An 18,864-nucleotide genomic window follows, 5' to 3' on the forward strand; every position below is an offset into this window, starting at 1 on the left:
ATGTGGGGAAAAAGTGCTCTTAAATGGAATTGTGGGATTGTTTCAGTCAGTCTCCAAAAATAGGGAAGGAGAAAGAGAAGCTCTTTAGCCTGGAGAAGATGGAATCTTCTCAAGGCTCAGCAAGAGCTAAAGGCTAAGGGGCAAGAGGGTGCAGCCAGACTCTTCTCAGTGGTGCCCAGGGACAGGACAAGACAAGGGGCAATGGACACAAACTGGAAGCCATGTGAACAGGAGGAGAAACTTCTTTGGTGCAAGGGTGCTGGAGCCCTGGAGCAGGCTGCCCAGAGAGGCTATGGAGTCTCCTTCTCTGGAGAGCTCCCAACCCCAGCTGGCCATTGTGATCCTGGGCAAGCTGCTGTGGGTGCCCCTGCTTGAGCAGAAGAATTGGACTGGGTAATCTCCAGGGGTCCCTTCTGAACCCCACCATGCAGGGATTCCACCAGCCTGTGTTACAGATCCACTCACCAAAGCTGCTTTGAGAAGGAAGAGAACCTGCTGTCCAAAGCTCTAGGATCTCAAATCCCTGGTAGCAAAAATTTATTTCCATGACTGAAGACAAGGAGAAATTTCTATAAAGGGATTCTAGCAACCCACCCAGAGAACAGCAAATACCCCATTCCTGCCACTCATGCCATCAGTCAGCATCACCCAGGAGCAAAGCACCCACACTGGCTCTGCCGTGTGCCACCAGGCCAGCCAGGAGTACGAGAGCACATGCACATCACCTCGTCCTGCCATCTTCCCAACCCCACAGGCTGCCAGGGAAGTCTCTTGGAGCAGGTCCAACATGGATCCAGCCATCCTCCCAGGGACTAGTGTCCAACGTTAACAGGAGAAAAAAATAAAGCAGCAACACTCATTTCAAAGCCCAACAAAAGACATCAAACATTGTTAGATTCTCCTAAAAAAGAAGCAGTTCCAATTCCTTTGTTCTCCCCCCCCCAGGAGCCCCGTGGTGCCCTCAGGGCCGAGGCTCAGCGCATCAGCAGGCTGTGCTTTGGTCCATCCACTCTCTCCAGCTTCTCGAAGTGTTTCCTGGCGTTGCGGATGTTGATCAGCGTGGCCGCAGAGGCTGGGGGGGGAGGGGGGGAAGTGGGAGAGGGGAGATAAAAGACCAAGTTAAAAAGGAATGACAGCCAGCCAGTCCTCACAACCCAGCTGCTGCCCAACAGCACTGTCCTCACCAAAGAGCTCTTATCTCAAGCCCACCTCTCCTTTGCTGGGCAAAACTCACAGGATGTAAAGGGTTGGAAGGGACCTCTGAAGGAGGCCTTACTGCTCTCTACAGCTACCTGAAGGGAGGTTGTAGCCAGGAGGGGGTTGGTCTCTTCTCCCAGGCAATCAGCACCAGAACAAGAGCACACAGTCTCAAGCTGTGCCAGGGGAGAATTAGGCTGGATGTTAGGAAGAAATTCTTCACAGAGAGAATGATTGCCCATTGGAATGTGCTGCCCAGGGAGGTGGTGGAGTCACCATCCCTGGAGGTGCTCAGGAGAAGACTTGATAGAGTGCTTGGTGCCATGGGTTAGTTGATTAGATGGTGTTGGGTGATAGGTTGGACTTGATGATCTTGAAGGTCTCTTCCAACCTGGTTTATTCTATTCTAAGTCCACCCCCCCCCCACCAGAGCAGGACCACAGAATCCAGCTCATGTCACACAGGAATGCATCCAGATGGGTCTTGAAAGTCTCCAAAGAAGAAGGCTCCACAACCTCCCTGAGCAGCCCGTTCCAGCTCAGCTCTGAGTTGTTGCTGATCCCAGTAAAACACCACCAGGCTGTTGCTGCCATTCAGTCAGACCCTTCCCCAAGCCTCCAAGCCTGGGCAGGAGAACCTCATGAAATTCAAAGTAAGTCCTCTACCTGGGGAGGAACAACATCCTGCACCAGTACAGGTGAGAGGCTGACCTGGGAGTGCTGGTGGACAGTAAACCTAAATTACCCATGGGATAGCAATGTGCCCTTGTGGCCAAGAAGGCAAACGGTCTCCTGGGGTGCAGGAAGAAGAGCATGGCCAGCAGGTCAAGGAAGGTTCTCCTCCCTCTTTACTCTGCCCTAGCAAGGCCACATTTGGAGTACTGGATCTGGTTCTGGGCTCCCCGCTTTAAGAGAGACAAGGAACTACTGGACAGAGTCCAGAGTAAGGATGCTGGGGGGCCTGGAGTATCTCTGTGAGGAGGAAAAGCTGAGAGCCTGGAGAAGAGGGGATCTTCTTATTGCTCAGCAAGAGGATGGGGCCAGACTTTTCTCATTGGTGCCCAGTGACAGGACAAGGAGTAAGGGACACAAACTGCAACCCAGGAGGTTTCATCTGGAAGTGAGGAGAAACTTCTTAGGCGTGAGGGTGCTGGAGCCCTGGAGCAGGCTGCCCAGAGAGGTTGTTATAGTCTCCTTCTCTGGAGAGCTTCCAAACCCAGCTGGACATTGTGATCCTGGTCACAGTAGGTCACCTCTGAGTGACCCTGCTTGAGCAGAGGGGTTGGACTGGATGATCTCCAGAGCTCCTTTCCAACCCCCACCGTGCTGGGATTCTGGAGGCCAAGCCAGAGTGATCTATGGTCAGTCTGCCCCCAGGGGTGGTGCACAAGTCACCACAGCTCCTCCTGCAGCACAGCAGTCTCAGGGCTGTACTCCAGTCACAAGCTTCCCACGAGTGTTCCCTATTTCAGTAAACCCTTTGAGGAGAAGAGGACAGGAAGCATCAACACTAAGCCACGAGGCTGTCCTGGACAGTGTCTCCTAAGCACCTCAAGCCCTAAGAGAAACATTCTGGGTTGGAGCTGTGTCACACTGTGCCTCCCAGGGCTGGCTGCTGCTTCTGCTTTAAGATAAATAGATGCTGCTATAATTAGAGTCCTGGGCCACCAAAGCCAGCTCAGGCAGCAAGAGCAAAAACACTCAAACATGATCCATCTCTGCTTCCTCTCCAAAAACATCACTGGGGCTGCCAGAGCAGAACAGCCCAAAATAGGTTATTAGAAGTGACCTCCTAAATCAGGTCACATCTGTTGTAGTGGTTCCCCACCACTGCTGTGATCCTGCACTCAACAGCAACAAATGCAGCAACCTGGTCTAGTAAGAGGTGTCCCTGACCATGGGAAGGGGTTTGGGGATCTTCAAAGTCCCTTCCAACCCAAACTACTCTATGAATCCATGAAATAGCTGAGCTGCTGAAGGCACAGCCACCTTCTGCAAGGCAAGTCATTTCTGAGCCACCTTCCCCACCCTCTTGCTCAGGCAGGGCAAACCAGCAGGACAGCAGATCCCTCTCTGCCTTTTCGTCACAATCAGTTTACACCCCTTTGCCTTCATTTTTAATGAGCAACAGAGTTTAAACTAGACTCCTAGAAAGGTTGGACCAGATGGGATCCCTTCCAGCCTGGCATTCTACAACTCCTCCAGCCTTTTATCCCTGCAAAAGCAGGCCAGCAGCTTGCCTTTGCTCCAACTTACGTATCGAAGGGTCAGACATCACCACCATCACGTATGTGTTGGATGTGAAGATGTCAATGAAAGCAGCAAAGTTAGAGTTCCTCACTTCCATGCTCTGGAAAGAAGCTGCCAGCTTACTAAGAGGGGAGGGGAAAAAAAAAAAGAAAGGATGAATTAAAAGGAAGTCAATGAACCATTACTGTAACCTTGCTCCAACAGCTTTTGTGCCCAGGTAGCCAACAGACCATTGGTGGAGCAACAAAGGAGTGCCTGAGACACTGCTGGGTAGGTAACACCAGGCTTGTGCAGGTTGTGTGACCTAAGATTGGTTGGGGTTTGATGGGTGTTTTTTTCTTTCTTTTAAGAAAAAACTCTTTAGCTTTAGGCTAAAGGAGGCTATGAAATGGTTTGTGCAGTAAGTGGTGAAGCTAGCTCAAGATCTACAGCCCCACCACAGCCAGGGCCAGGCAGCAGACAGCACTCACCCCACAGGTGTAACAGCTTGCCCGTGGTAGGTGTCCCTGCTCGTGGCAGGGGGACTGTATCTAGATGATCTTTAAGATCCCTTCCAGCCCCAAACCACTCCATGATTCTGTGCTTTGATGGACACCTCAGCAATCTCACTGATTTGGCAGCTCAAGCCTACAGCTGCCCAGGAGAATAGGGCTTCAAAGAAAACGGCTGTTTCCCAACAAATCTCTTTGAGCCACCAGCAAAGGAGGAAGTTACCGAAGATGTGGTGCTGAGAGACACGGGTTAGTGGTGACCTGGCAGTGTTGATGGTTGGACTGGCTGAACCTAAAGGTCTTTCCCAAGCAAAGTGATTCTGTAACAATTAACTCAGTTGTGTTTAAGCGCGGTGCAACTCCGCTCCACCACCTCGAGCTTGCTGAGGAGCCCTGCAACTAGCACTGATGTGGAGAATGAAGCCAGAGTATCTGGTGAGTGTATCCCCAGCCAGCTCACCTGCAGCTGAGCTTGAATTGTTTAATAATGTTGCTGATTTTCTCGAACCTGTGGACATCTCGCTGCTCTTTGCATTGATAGTGAGAAATGACCTGCAAGGCACAAGGAGAGAGGGCGGGGTTAGTCATTTGTTTCACTACAGACTCCCCGGGCTCCATGGAAATGAGGGTAAATGGGTGGGGATCAGGCCAGGGATTCCCTTTGTCTTCTACTGATTGAATCTGGGAAACTATTTGGCCGTGTGAGGTGTTAATCTCCCCATTTAGCAGCAACTTAGATCTTGAGTTAAAGAAAGAAATGCAAGGAGAGGGGAAAAAAGAATAAATAAATGCCTAAGCATCCCCTCAGAGGAGGGAAAGGACACTTGACAAGGGCTGGAAGAGCTTTTCCTGCCACAGTCTATTGTGCTACAGATTCCCAAGGGCTGAACCTGAGAATGTCCCCATTCCTCAAGAGGTAGGACACACAAAGCCTGCTCTCCAAGACAACACAAGCCTTTCCTCCTCAAGGACAGCAGAAGGGTTTCCCTGAGAGTTCTCTCTCCACCAGTTCACCCAGTCAGCCCAAGATGTGTAAGCTGCTTGTATTCAGATCAACTCCTCATCCTCCCTCCCCAAGAGCGATCCAGCAGCAAATAGAACTTAGTGCCTGGATGCAAAGCTTCCGAGGATCCAGAGTTCTGAGGAATCCTTGCAGCAGCATCCATAGCTCCCTCTCCCCAGTCATTTTCACAAGCTCCAAGACCTTTACTCCTTAGTCCAATTGGGCCAAGAACTGCCTTGACTGCACAATCAAACCGTTCTATCACAGCTTCAGACCTTTACTCCTTAGTCCAATTGGGCCAGGAGCTGCTCTTACTGCACAACCAAACAGTTCTATCACAGCCTCAGACCTTCACTCCTCAGCCCAGCTGGGCCAAGAGCTGCTCTAACTGCACAACCAACAGTTCTATCACAGCCTCAGACCTTCACTCCTTAGCCCAGCTGGGCCAAGAGCTGCTCTTACTGCACAACCAAACAGTTCTATCACCTTTTGTTCCCACAGCAAACAAAAAAGAGTATTTTAACTACCTCATGTTGTGTGCTTTAAGCTCTTAAGAGCCCTGAAACCAGCTTGTGCTGGAAGTGCCAGATGCTCTCTCCCCAAGATCTTAAACACTTCATTTTCCACCTACGGAGTCACAGCCTTGTGAGAACTAAGATTTTTGGTTAGATTTGTTTGTTTGTTGGGGTTTTTTTCCCCTCCCCTCTTGAGAACCTTAAAATGATCATCTACATCCTACTTTTTAAACCTGCCCAACTCTTCCTGGGAACTGAGGTTTAGCCAGGCTCAGGGCCCACACTCATGCCAAAGCCTTCACCACTTGCAAGTTCATTCCTTGACTTGTCAGGTAGGATTTTCTGTTACTGTGATTTGGATACAAATTCAAAAGAACATTTCACTCCAGGAGGGAAAAAACCACAACAATAACAAAAAAGGGAACACATGGAAAAAAAGAAGAGCCTTTAAGTCATCATCAAGATTATCCTCAGTAAAAATACAGTAATGAAAGTGCTGCTGGATACCACCAAAGTGGAACTATCTATCACCTACAAAAGATCAGAACCTGGAGAAATGGTGAGTGTTTACTCCTCAGAGGTTAAGAAGAGAGAAAAGTGATGGCTCCTGTTCCACACTCCTTCCTTCATGTCCTAAGCAGACATTTGGCTGTCAAGGAAAGCACTCAAAACTCAAACCCCTTCCTTCCAAGTCTGGTGCAGAGTCTGATGAGAAAGCAGAAGCCCAGAGTGTGGATGGACAGTGGTTTTAACCAACACCTTTTACCTCACAGAGACAACAAACTGGAAGCAGAGTTACCACACAGGTGCTAACTCCAAACACTGCTGCAATCCAACTGCTTGTGATCCTCCATCCATGCTCTGGATTTAGAGAGCATCAGACAAAAAGCCACCCCACCAAAAACCCAGAGCAGTAAAAACAGCAGGGCAGGAGGAACTGAAGAGGCTCATTTCAAGCTGAAGGAGGGTTGCTTTTTCCACCCCCCCTGTGCAAAAAATGATTCTTGAAGCAATCCCATGGCCAAGAACAGAATGGGATCTGAAAGCCTCTCTGAGCCTGGCAGAGGGGAAACACCGACCAAGCCCTCAGCTCAGCTGCTAGGAGTGGAAATTTTGGGAAGGTCCCATGAGCCATGGAGTCATGTCAGCTACTTTCAGTATCAGACAGCCTGGATGGTGGCATTCTGCCATCTGGCACTGGCACCTCTTGCTGGGCCACTGCCACATCAGCACTTTGCATCCCGGGAAGCGGGTCCTAGGGCGGGCAGAGGAGCCCAAAGGGCAGAGCTGCTGTATTCACCAGGAACGTGGCTCTCTCAAACAGAAGCACTTCATCTGCCTCAATGATCTGAGCAAAGTTCCTCAGGTTCATTTCCAGCTGCTGGACATTGGGGATCAGCTGATAGACTATACTGGACCAAGCCTGCCAACAAAGAAAGACACAACAGAAGGGCTGTGTTAGCACGACACTGCCCTGCCCTCTTGTGCAATGTGCTCAAAAATAGATTAATTGCAGTTCTGTGTGCTGAACACAAAACAGTAGAGGCTGGAGGGGACCTCTGGAGGTCCAGTCCAACCCCTCTGCTAAAGCAGGATCACCTGGGGCAGGCCTCACAGAAAAGTGTCCAGGTGGGTTGCAATCTCTCCAGAGGAGACTCCACAACCTCCCTGGGCAGCCTGCTCCAGGGCTCCAGCACTCTCACACCAAAGGCCCCATCCTCTTGCCCCCCACATTAGCTCTTTGCTGAGCACTGATCAGAGCCCCTCTCAAGCTGATCTTCTCTGGGCTCCTCAGTGTATTTGTAGCCTCCACTGGACTCTCTCCAGAAGCATTGAGTTCCACTTGAAGTGGGGAGCCCAGAACCAGATCCAGTACTCCAAATGTGGCCTTGCTAGGGCAGAGTAGAGGGGGAGGAGAACCTTCCTTGACCTGCTGGCCACACTCTTCTTCCTGCACCCCAGGAGACCATTGGCCCTCTTGGCCACAAGGGCACATTACTATCCCATGGATAACTTATATGGTCCACCAGCAGTCCCAGGCCCTTCTCTGCTTTCCAGCAGGTCAGCTCCTCATGGTTACTGATGCAGGATGTTGCTCCTCCCCAGAGGCAGGACCTTGGACTTGATAGCCCAGGCAAGGCTGAGAAACTTTGCCCACTTGCATGTCCAGGTAACTCTGCCAGCAGCAGTAGCCCAGACCTGAGTAAACTTCACTACCTCAAGTTCTCTACATCAGTCACAGAGAAACTAAAATTCCACCCAACAGCCTTAAATCATCCTACTTTTAGTTTGGCAACACTTCTGTCTGCACTGCACCCAGACAAACCCACTCAAGAGCACAGACACTGTGACTCCAACATGTGGAGGAGTTTCACTTTCTCTAAACCCAGGATGCTGAAGGACTAAAGGAGCTAGTCACTAATAAAGCAGGAGCAATTGCTTGGTTTATCCTGCTCATTTTCTTCCCCCAAAGGGTTGTCAAATGCTGGCCCAGGCTGCCCAGGGCAGTGGTGGAGTCCCCATCCCCGAAGGGGTTTCAAAGCCACAGAGATGTGGTGCTGAGGGACACGGCTTGGTGGTGCCCTGGCAGTGCTGGGTTAAGGGTTGGACTCCATCTTGGAGGTCTTTCCCAACCCAAACACTTTGTGATTGTACTGTCCACTCTCCTTCCTCATGCTCTCGCTCTGCAGCGTGAGAAGGGCAGCCAGGTAAGGACAAGGAGCTGCACAAACCTTGTAAAGTGTTTCATCCCAGATGGAGGTTCTAAAGCAAACACACTCCAAGGGACGGGAAAGGCGCTTCAAGTCCTCCTCACGCTCCTTAAAAATCTGGGGAACAGAACAAGATCAGCAGTGCACTGTAAACACTGGAGCAACAGGATCCACTGGAAGGGGATCTTAAAGGTCCCTTCCAACACAAACCATTCTAGGACTCTCTGGTAGGTGCCCCATCCCTGGAAACAGAACCCCAGCATGGTGGGGGTAAGAAGGGACCTCTGGAGATCATCCAGCCCAGACCCCCTGCTGAAGCAGGGGCACCTACTCACAATCTCCAGGTGGGGTTGGAATCTCTCCAGAGAAGGAGACTCCACAACCCCTCTGCACAGCCTGCTCCAGGGCCCCAGCACCCTCACACCAAAGAAGTTCCAGTGCAACCTCCTGGCTTCCGCTTTGGGGCTGTTGCCCCTTGGATGGTGCGCAGCAAGTTTAAGGTAATTTCCTCACTTCCAGTCCTACCTGCCTTCTGAAGCCAAGCTCTGGTAAAAGCCCTAGAATCATGCATTTAGCACCAGACTTGGTAGAGTTAGCTAATAGTTGGACTCAGTCTTCAAAGCTCTTTCCCAGCCACAACTGTTCTGTGATTCTATGATCAGAGCTATGAAAGAAAAGGTTTAGAGCAACTGTCACTAACTATCACTCCTTCTGTTCCCCACTAGATTATATTAGAGACAGAGGTGACATACAATGCAGGGAAGGCAGAGAAAGCTCAGAGGGCTCTGACAGCTCTCAACATCTGAGGAAGCCTTTGAGGAACAGCTCTGATGGGGCTGCCTTTGAAGCAGGAAATCGCAAGGCATTAGCGGAGTCCGAGGATGCTCTATTGGGATCCATTTCTATGGCAACTATCAGCTTCTCACCAAATCCCGCTGATCCTCCTGCACCAAATCCATCTTGTGCACCAGACAGAAGATCTTTGCATCAGGAGAGTTCTGCAGAATTGCCTCCAAGCAGGACTGGTAGTAGTGCATGTCCTTCTCCAGCTCCCGGCTCTCTACATCAAACACATAGATGAGGACTTCTACGTTGCGGAAGATGTTGTCCCGCTGACTGGTGAAGTAGTTCTCCATAAAGGTGTCCTGGCTGAGGAGGGGCAGAGCAACAAAGCAAGGAGCCTCCTGTCAGAGCAACCAGGTCTAGTTTAGCATTGCTACCTCCCACCAGCAAGGCAAGGTTTGAATTTTGAGCTGAGGCTGAGCGACCCTGGGACAGCTCTGCTGAGGCTCAGCAGTGGGAGAGCGCTCCTCAGAACGTCCCTTCCAACAGCCACAGGATCGCTCTCAACCTTCAGCATCACGCCTCAGCACACACTCCCTTTGGCTCAAGCTGGTGAGGAGCAATTCTGAAACCAGTGCCACCTCCCACCACCTCAGAAGAAACTCCAGGTGAAAGGCTCAGCTTTGTGCCAGCGAGGGAAGGGCGGAGCCGCACACTGCGGCTTTACAAAGCATTAGCTCCAGAGACAACATAATTGTGCCAGCCTCTTCCACCCATCTCCATGCACAGAGCTAAGATGTGGCACCCATCCACTCTTCCCAGAGCTGCCTCACCAGTCTGAGTACACACATGACTGACATGGCTGTCTTAGGTTGAAAGCTGGACTTGATGATCTCAGAGGTCTTTGCCAACCAAAACAATTCTATGATTCTTTGAAGCTTGCTCTGTTCCCTTCAGACACAAGCAGCCTCCTCATCCCTCCTGGGCAGGAGGACCTTTGCTTTGTCACCTCCCCAGGGCTAACTCCCAAGAGCCTCAGAAGCAAACAAACAGCACCTACCCTCCGCAGTCCCAGAGGTTTAACACCAGGTTTCCTAGAAATCTAACATGGGAGTGCTCCACATCAACTGGAAAGAGACAACAGAGGTTTAGGTGTCAGCCCACACTCCCAGATCAGAGCTACCTCCCCAGGAACCCCATCATTTGCTAAATCCCATCTAAACTGCGTCCCTGTGGGTAAATCTGTAGCTGAAGGCACCGAGGACAGACAGTTCCCAGTGCAATTCCGGCTCTCCTGCTCTCTGCTGAGGACACTGTTCTGAGAAGCACCACAAGTTGGGTCCCTTTCACATCTCCTCTGCTCTCTGTGGTGCTTTAGGAATTGCTGTAGCTCCAAGCACACTCTGCAAGGCCTCAAGAAAATACATCAGCAGCACAAAGAATGGGAACTCCAGCAGCAGGGCAAATTTACAGCCAAGAGGAAGAGTGCCCCAATCCATGGCATTAATTCCTTATGGGTGCTTCCTAGTGAGGAGCATTAGATGCCAACTGTTCATAGCCCTGTGTTAGAAGAATCTTATATTGCTTTAGCAGATCAGGGCCTTTGGAGGGGAAAAAAGGGGGCAGAAGATACTAGTTAAGTCTTGTGCACCACCCTGCCGAAGCCACAGGGAGGCAGGAAGATTTCTGGGTGTCCAGCTCTGGTAACCCATCAGCTGGCCAACAATGGGAAAGCTTCTCCAGCAGAGTGGACCATGAGGAGGGTTCTGAACACTCCTCCAGTAATAAATGTAGCTGCAGCAAAGGCTGCTTCCTGTTTCAAAACCAGAGGGAAGGAGAAAAGTCCAACAATAAAGCAGCAAAACTGGACTCTGCTGCTTTCCCTCTGAGTCTAGCCTCCTACCTGCCCTCAGCTGAACTCAGGAGTGATGCTCCCTGGGAGGTGTGGTGGCTGGGAGGATCTGCAACCACCTACCTGCTCCAGAGCAAAGGAGAGGCAGGGATTGCTGGAGGGAATGGCCTCACCCCTTTAATGAAAGGGGTTGGAGCCCTGAGAATGGGCCATTCAAATAAGCCCAGCCTTACTTGTGGCACCCAGGCGCCGTGTGTCCCTGGCGATGTAGTTGGCAAAGATAATGGACCTCATGCTGGTCTTCCCAGACCCACTTTTACCCATCAGCAGCACCTGGCAAAGAAAAGGAAGAAAGAATTAGCTCCTACAAAGCTCTTGGGCTTAACAACTTGCTGCCAGAGCCACCAGAACGCAGGATCAGTAGATTTCAGATATGAATGCCTCAGGAGTGGCAAAGAACAACGTGGCTGGGAAAGCAGAAGACAGATGTCCTCACAGCCCTGATAGCCATCCTGGTCTGACTGGATGGCTTCCCATCCCATTTGTATCATAGTATCATTCAGGGTTGGAAAGGACCACATGGATCATCTAGTTCCAACCCCCCTGCCATGGGCAGGGACACCCCACACTAGATCAGCCTGGCCAGAGCCTCATCCAGTCTGGGCTTAAACACCTCCAGGGACGGGGCCCCAACCACCTCCCTGGACAACCCATTCCAGGGCTTCACCACTCTCATGGTGAAGAACCTCCTCCTCACATCTAGCCTGAATCTCCCCACCTCCAGCTTCATTCCATTCCCCCTAGTCCTATCACTCCCTGAGATCCTGAGAAGTCCTTCCCCAGCCTTCCTGTAGCCCCCTTCAGATACTGGAAGGCCACAATGAGGTCACCTGGGAGCCTTCTCTTCTGCAGACTGAACAGCCCCAACTCCTTCAGTCTGTCCTCATAGGAGAGGTGCTTCAACTATCCTCCCATCCTCTGAGGGATCTCTGCCCTCCCAGACACCACACTCCTCCTCCTTCAACCCAGAAAGAAGCAAAGACTTAATGGTTCTGATGACAGCAAAGGACTTTGCCCTGACAGAAGGAACAGCTTTATCTCAAGCCTTTAAGACCAGGCTGGAAACAACCCCTTGCTCTCCCAGCACTCATTCTCCACCCATTCCTTCACTTTTCCTCCATGCTTTTTCCCTTCCCTGATAGAAGTGAAAAACAAGTTATGTTTCAGGTGTCAGAAGATCAGCACCAAGTGACAAGCAGAGGAGACAGCCCAGTCCAAGCACACCAGGCTGTCGTGCAGGGCAGACACCTGACTCCAGATCCCTGTTTGCAGAACATCGGGTTGAAGGAGAGCCAAAACCTTTGGAAGCCAAAACCCAGGGGATGACTGTGGTGGGAAAGCAGGGAGATGGTCACCCAAGAAAAGAGCATGCCCTGTGATCTGAATACAGCAATTAAAGCCCCATCCAGCAGGAACTGGCTCACAAAAGCAGCTGTCAAACGAGTCACAGCTACAAACCCAGCCTTTGGCAACAGTTCTGAAAACTCATCGGCGAGGTTAGGCTTAACAAGAATGCAACTGGCCCCAGTCTGCCTGCCCAGCCCACACCAGTGCCAGACACTTGCTGGGAAAGTGTTTGCCCCACTCCCATCCTTGCTCTGCAACTGCATGGCAATGGCTACCAGAATCTCAGAGCAAAACAAGAGAGGCAGGACTGCACCATCCCGTTCTGAGAGCAACTGAAACGCTTCAGAGGCCGGCAAGAGCCCTTTCCAAAGAGGGGCTGACCCCAGCATTTGTAACAAGGACTAGCTCCTCCAGCAGGGAGGCTGCTCAGGTCACACACCTTCTGGAGCAAAACCACCACAAAGCTACACTGTCTTCTTCCCTCAGCTACACACAGAGTAGAAAGAGAACAGCAGCATCTCTTATTTCATACCACCTGCAGAAACCCAGCACGGCTCCGAGGCAAACCCAAGGTTTAGGCTGTGGAGGCCTTTCAAAGGGTCAGTCACCAGCATGAAGGGCCAGGCAGAAATCCCCAACCTAGCACACCACAGAAAGACAGCCAACAGGGCAGCATATTCTCTACAAGGCCACTCTAATGGCTTGGAATAACCCCCACATTTCTGCCAGTGTAACCCTTCCAGTTCTCAGTAGAAGTGCTGCTCTTTCCCTGTGAGTCAGATTCCACCCTCCCAGGAGCTACCCGTGAATGACAGGCTCCCCTCACAAGTTTGTGACCCACCAGAAGGGTCTCCACACCAGCCAATGAAGTAGTTTAGAGCATATGTCCCTGCCCATGGCAGGGGGGGTGGAACTAGATGATCCTTGTGGTCCCTTCCAACCCTGACTGATACTATGATATCCTCAGAGCACATCCTCTTCCCTCCTGCTGCAGGAGGCACACAGCAAGCAAAGGGTTTTGCAACACATACCAGAAACGGCAGTAAGGGTGGAAAGGTCTGCAATGAGCCTGCCCCACTGCTCTTGCCAGCAAATAAACCCAAACATCATTTTACTTCCCATCTCTTTAAGCAAAAGACGTGTCTGCTGACCCTGGGAGTCTGAAGAGGCACCCGACAGCTAAAGAACACAGCGAGGTGCAGACACACAACATCAGCAAAAGCAGATGGGGGAAGGAAAACCCAGCTGCCAAGGATTGTCCTCTTGGTTCTTACCTTTTTCTTCATGGCTGTGCTTGGCATCACCCACCTACAGAGAGAAGAGCATCTTCTTACTTTGCTCTACCTGCCTCCCAAGCTTCAACACCCAAATCCCACCCACAGAAGTATCCTGCAAAAGGGGAAGCACTCCTGCACCAGCACAATTCCCCCCAATCTCCACCTCAGCAGGCACTTGACAGCTTCTGCACCAGACGGCAAAAGGGGAAACTCCAGCAGAAGCTTCTTCCTGCTAGAAACCCCTCCAACAGACCCGTGATGAGCAACGCTCCGTGACTACCCGGCCGAAACAGGCCTGAGCAGGATAAATGCGGCCAGCGCTGGAAGGCAGCGGGAGACACCAGCACAGCGGCTCTCCCGGCACACGGCAGGCAGGACTGGCCCCACTCCCACCCCTTCCCCACCAGGATCCCCTGGAGCCCGCACCGGGCAACCCATGACTGCAGCACTCACGTCCCCACACCGTGCTTCCATACCCCCCTCCCCAGGCCCTGACAGCCCCCAGCCTGGTCCTCCACCAGCTAACCCCAGGGCCACCGACAGCAGCTTCACACCCTACGTTCCCCCCCGGCTCAGCCATCGTCACTGAGCCCCGCCGCTTCCCGCTACCTCTAGCCGCGACAGACACCTCCTGGGCCGGCTCGGCAGTGCCCACGGGCGGCGGCGACAGGGCTTGGGGCGGGGGGTGGTGTGTGTGTGCTGCCGGCCTGCCCAGCCGCCGGAGCTCCGGGGTAGGCCTCAAAGCCTCGGGCTGGCGTGACACCGCCGCCCCGCCAGGGTCTCACTGGCTGCCGCCACCCGGGACCCCCCGCCCCGCCCCCCCCCCCCCCCCAGCGGCGCTCACGAGACCCAGGGCTGCACGGCCGCCGCCAGTCACGTGAGCGCTCACCCCGCCCTCTCCCGCGCGTCCCCTCCCGTCACGTGACGCGGCGAGGCGGGCGGAGTGAGGAGAGGGAAGGAGGCGGCGCGAGACGGCAACGAGGTCTCAGCCGCCATCTTAGATGTGGGCAAGGCGCTGACTGGCAGGGCGGGATTTATGGAAGCGGGAAAAGGGGGGCGAGGCCTGGCGGAGCCTGGCGCCACTATGAGCAGCGTTTGGGGCTGGGGCTCCTGGTGAGGCAGATGATAGGCGCTCCCTGAAGCCTCATACGGCCCTGAGTGGCGGTTTTGGTCGGGCAGGAGTCCCCGGTGAAACGAACTATGAAGCAAAGGTTGACGGATGTGGGTTTAGCAGCGATATGAGGCGAGCCGAGGAAGTGCTACTCAGCGCCTCCCATATGGTCTAGCGGTTAGGATTCCTGGTTTTCACCCAGGCGGCCCGGGTTCGACTCCCGGTATGGGAAGCTTTTTTCTTCCCCGTGCTGCCTCCCCACGCCTCTTGCTTCCAGAGTCCTCTCCTGACTCTTTCGGACAGCACTTTCTTTTTCACCGAGTTCCTCAGCAGGAAGCGCGCTGCCACTCCGTATTTCCCTCCTCCGTTTGGAAGGCCCAAGCCGATTTGACAGCACAGAAGCTGTTAACACGGGGTTAATCGTCCCTACGTGCACCAGCGCAGGGGAGCAAAGCGCTGCGTGTGTCCCGGCCGGAGCAGCGCGGCTCTCTGGTCCTCGTCTGGGCGGCGGAGCCGGGCTCCTCCTGCCCGCCCACCCCCCGAAGCTGACGGAGGCAGAGGGGTCCATTGCCAATCTCCGGGGGCTTTGGGGGTATCAGACTGCGCTCTCAGCAGGTTTGGGGGCAGCCCTCACAAAGGGAGAGCCTTGCCCCCGCACCACCTCACATCGCTCCCGCAGAGCTCTGTCACCTCACACCCCCCATCCTCACAACCTTGTCACTTCACATTCCCTCCCTCCTCGAGCTTTGTCACCTCATGTACCACCCTCTAGAGCCTCATCTACCCCTCCTCTCAAAACCTCCACACCAGAGGGCTGCTGCCAGCCTAGCAGGAAGAGCTCTCTTCAGTGTCTCCTGGGGGGGATCCCAGACCCCTCAGCTGGGCAGGTGTCAGGGGGGAACTGGGGGCTCTGCATGCATGGAGACCACTGGTGGCAGCCCGGTGGGATGAACGGGGCAGGGGGTCCGTGACGGGGTGTCCTCAGGGTGTCCCACGAAGGGGCTCTCTGTGCCCCCCTCTTGAGGACGGTGGAGACTGTGGGTGCGGTGTGTGCCGCCCAGGGAACCTCTGTAAAGGGGGCAAGTTCCTGCTGCTGGCTTTTGCTGCTGCTCAAATAACTCACACATACACCTCCCCTTTTTAAAGCACACTTCCAAAGCAAAATGCACCGAGTCAGATTGTTCTGCTGAAGCCCTGTTTATTCCCCAACATTCTTCCAGGAGAGAAAGCTGCATCAAACTTTAAAACAGATCAAGTATCAACTTTATTTACCTGCACAATGGCAACGTTCACTCCCTGCCAGCACCCAACCTGAGCCGCTGTCGGGGTCTTCTGCCACACAGACTCTGTTCATTGCACACTCAAATCGTCAGCCCCAGAAGCTTTATTGACAAAACTTTCACTTCAACAATCCAAAAAGGCTCCAAAACTAAAAACCCAGCAGCTTGGGGCGGGGGGGGGGGGGGTAGAAATAGCAGCACTCCTTCATGAGACAATGTACTTGGGGTTTTGTGGCAGCAATCATGCTTTGCACTTTCATCCTCTGGACTTTTCTCATTGTGTTACCATTAGGAAAAAAGCCTAAAATGCTTCATGACTCATGTGTCGTGCAGCTGGCCTGGTTGCTGCAGCTACAGCACAAATAAATCAGTGACTCCACAAGAGGCTGGCTGTCAATCATTTCCCACCTTCTGCACACTGAGCTGCCAACACTTACAAATGTTTTGTCTAAAACTGAGAACTTCCTGCTCCCCAGGGTGGAAAAGCAGCTTGTGATCACACAATCACAGCATCCCAGCGTGGTTGGGGTTGGAAGGGACATCTGGAGATCATCCAGTCCAACATCTCTGCTAAAGCAGAGGCACCCACAGCAGCTTGACCAGGATCACAATGACCAGCTGGGGTTGGAAGCTCTCCAGAGGAGACCACTCCACCTCTCTGGGCAGCCTGCTCCAGGGCTCCAGCGCACTCACACCAAAGAAGTTTCTTCTCCTGTTCAGATGGAACCTTCTGGCTTCCACTTTGTGCCCACTGTCCCTTGGTCCTGTCCCTGGGCACCACTGACAAGAATCTGGCTCCATCCTCTTGCTTCCCACCCTTCAGCTCTTGCTGAGCATTGATCAGATCCCCTCTCAGGCTGCTACTCTGCAGGCTCAACAGCCCCAGGCTGAGGCCTTTCCTCCTCACAGAAATGTTCCAGGCCCCTCAGCACCTTCCTAGCCTGCAGTACACCACAGGAAGACTTTTCTTTCTGGGATGAGACTGAAGAAATGCAGGGAAGACAAAGATGAAGTTAGAAGCCTTTTGGAACTAAGCCACTCAGCCATTCACAGGCTCACAGGATGTTAGGGGTTGCAAGTGACCTCCAGAGATCATCAAATCCAACCCTCCCTGCCAGAGCAAGACATAGCATCCAGCACAGGTTGCACAGGAACACATCCAGACAGGTCTTGCGAGTGTCCAGAGAAGGAGACTCCACAAGCCCTCTGGGAAGCCTCTTCCAATGCTCTGTGACCCTTCTTCTCCATTTACTGCCCACAAAGCACACAGAAATCTGTTTTGTCTTCCCAGAAGCCTGATGCGAGGCTGCAACACAAAGTACCACAAAACCAGCTCAGCCTGGGAGCTACTGGTGCTCAGCTGGGAGTTATGGTGTTGGCAGGTCTGCTCAGAGCAGCATTAAAGCACCAGAGCAGCACAACTCAGCAGCTCCTCATTCTGGAAGTGAACATCAAGAGGCTGCTTCTGTGAGCTGAGATACAGCTGACAGCCCACAGTGAGATCAGGAGGTGTACAGGGGCTTCCCTACGACATGGAGGAGTTGAGCAGGGCTGAAATGTGGTCAGGCATTGGAACAGGCTGCCCAGAGAGGTGGTGGTCACCATCCAGGAGGTGTGCAAGAAACACATGGGCATGGCACTCTAGGACATGGCTTAGTGGCCATGGTGGTGTTAGGTCAATGGTTGGAATCAATGATCTTAGAGGTCTCTTTCAACCAAAACAATACCTTGTTCTCTGCCAGGGAAGGGACACCTGAACCCCCATCCTTAACCAAATGCTTCAACCAAACATCTTCAACCACAACTCCAAGAAGGCAGAGGAGATCTAGAGCACTTGTTAGGCTTGCCCTGGACAGGCTGTTCCATCTTCTTCAGGTGGTAGCCACTCTGTGAGGGAAAAAAATAAAGCAAATACACAACACTTGGAAAAAATTGACTTGAGAGAGTGTCCCAGAGCTCCAGTGACCTCTCCTCCACACTCTGAGGAGTGTGGCTCCAAACACCCACAGCTCTCTGGCCACATGCCCTGGAATGAAACTGGAACGAAATTACAACACAGAAGTTCAAGAGTCTCAGAGGGATTTGCCACATAGATTTTTAGGGTAAACCAAGAAAGGAGAAGCCAAATCCTTTCAGAAGGTCATGAAAGCTTTGAACAACAGCTTGCTGACAGAGCTCATCCTAATTCTGTCCTGGGTCTAAGGCAAGGCTGCGCTCGGCTCGTTACCGAAACCCACCTCGGTCAGGGTCAGGTCACAGCTGGGCTCAAGGCTGGCCACCCCTCAGCCTGGGGGGCACAGTTAACAGCCCAGCTGGGTATTTTCCAAGAACATCTGCATGTCACAGAGCTGTGCACAGAGCTGACTGGAGAGGACAACTCCTTCCCGAGAACTCCTCTGTCACACAGAATGACAGAAACTTTGTGGCTGGAAAGAAGGCTTTTCAGATCACCCAGTTTAACCGTTCCCTACCTGTGGAGGCTGGTGCTAAACCATGTCCCTCAGCACCACAGCCACATGGCTTGTAAACACCTTCAGGAATGGGGACTGAAGCACCTGAGGAGCCAGCTCCATTGGTTGAGAAACCCTGCAGTGAAGTTTATTCTCACGCCCAACCTAAACCTCCCTGGCACAGCTTGAGGCCTTTTCCCCTTGTTCTGCCACTTGTTTATTGGAAGAAGAGACTGACCCCCAGTCAGTCACCTTTCAGGGAGTTGTGGAGAGCCATAAGGTCTCCCCTCAGCCTCCTTCTCTCCTGGCTGAACACCCCCAGTTTCCTCAGCTGCTCCTCACAAGGCCTGTTCTCCAAACCTCTCACCAGCTTTGTTGCCCCTGTGCACTCTTGCTCCAGCACCTATCACACCAGCTGCACATCAAACTGCTCTGTGCCTCTGTGCCATCAACTTCCCAGCTTGGTGGGTTTCTGCCTCATCTGTAATCTCCTAAAATGATCATGCAGAGAAAAGACAAGACAAAAAGCCATGACCGC

At 52.7% G+C, this 18,864-nt stretch overlaps 1 protein-coding gene and 1 non-coding gene across 3 annotated transcripts; one reads left to right on the forward strand and one right to left on the reverse strand.

Moving 5' to 3' along the window:
- Positions 1–506: 506 nt before the first annotated feature.
- LOC137447930 (ras-related GTP-binding protein A) lies at positions 507–14,299 on the reverse strand. Of its 2 annotated transcripts, none has more exons than XM_068151942.1 (10): positions 14,095–14,299; positions 13,483–13,516; positions 11,035–11,134; positions 10,010–10,076; positions 9,093–9,315; positions 8,188–8,283; positions 6,756–6,878; positions 4,398–4,489; positions 3,437–3,568; positions 507–1,072 (listed from the first exon to the last, which is right to left on the reverse strand). In XM_068151942.1, the coding sequence occupies exons 2-10, from the start codon at positions 13,507–13,509 to the stop codon at positions 892–894; spliced, it is 1,041 nt and encodes a 346-aa protein (XP_068008043.1). In that variant the 5' UTR covers positions 13,510–13,516; positions 14,095–14,299; the 3' UTR covers positions 507–891. The 2 variants fall into 2 exon arrangements, with proteins under 2 accessions (XP_068008043.1, XP_068008044.1); XM_068151943.1 differs by having other exon boundaries at positions 3,453–3,568; positions 14,095–14,296.
- Positions 14,300–14,756: 457 nt separating this feature from the next.
- TRNAE-UUC (transfer RNA glutamic acid (anticodon UUC)) lies at positions 14,757–14,828 on the forward strand. Its single transcript has one exon. It is a non-coding gene; the product is annotated as a tRNA-Glu (tRNA).
- Positions 14,829–18,864: the final 4,036 nt, after the last annotated feature.

This window comes from Melanerpes formicivorus, unplaced genomic scaffold (assembly GCF_026170545.1).
Source record: "Melanerpes formicivorus ecotype bairdi unplaced genomic scaffold, bMelFor1.0.p_v2 SCAF_22, whole genome shotgun sequence".
Lineage (NCBI taxonomy): Eukaryota > Metazoa > Chordata > Aves > Piciformes > Picidae > Melanerpes > Melanerpes formicivorus.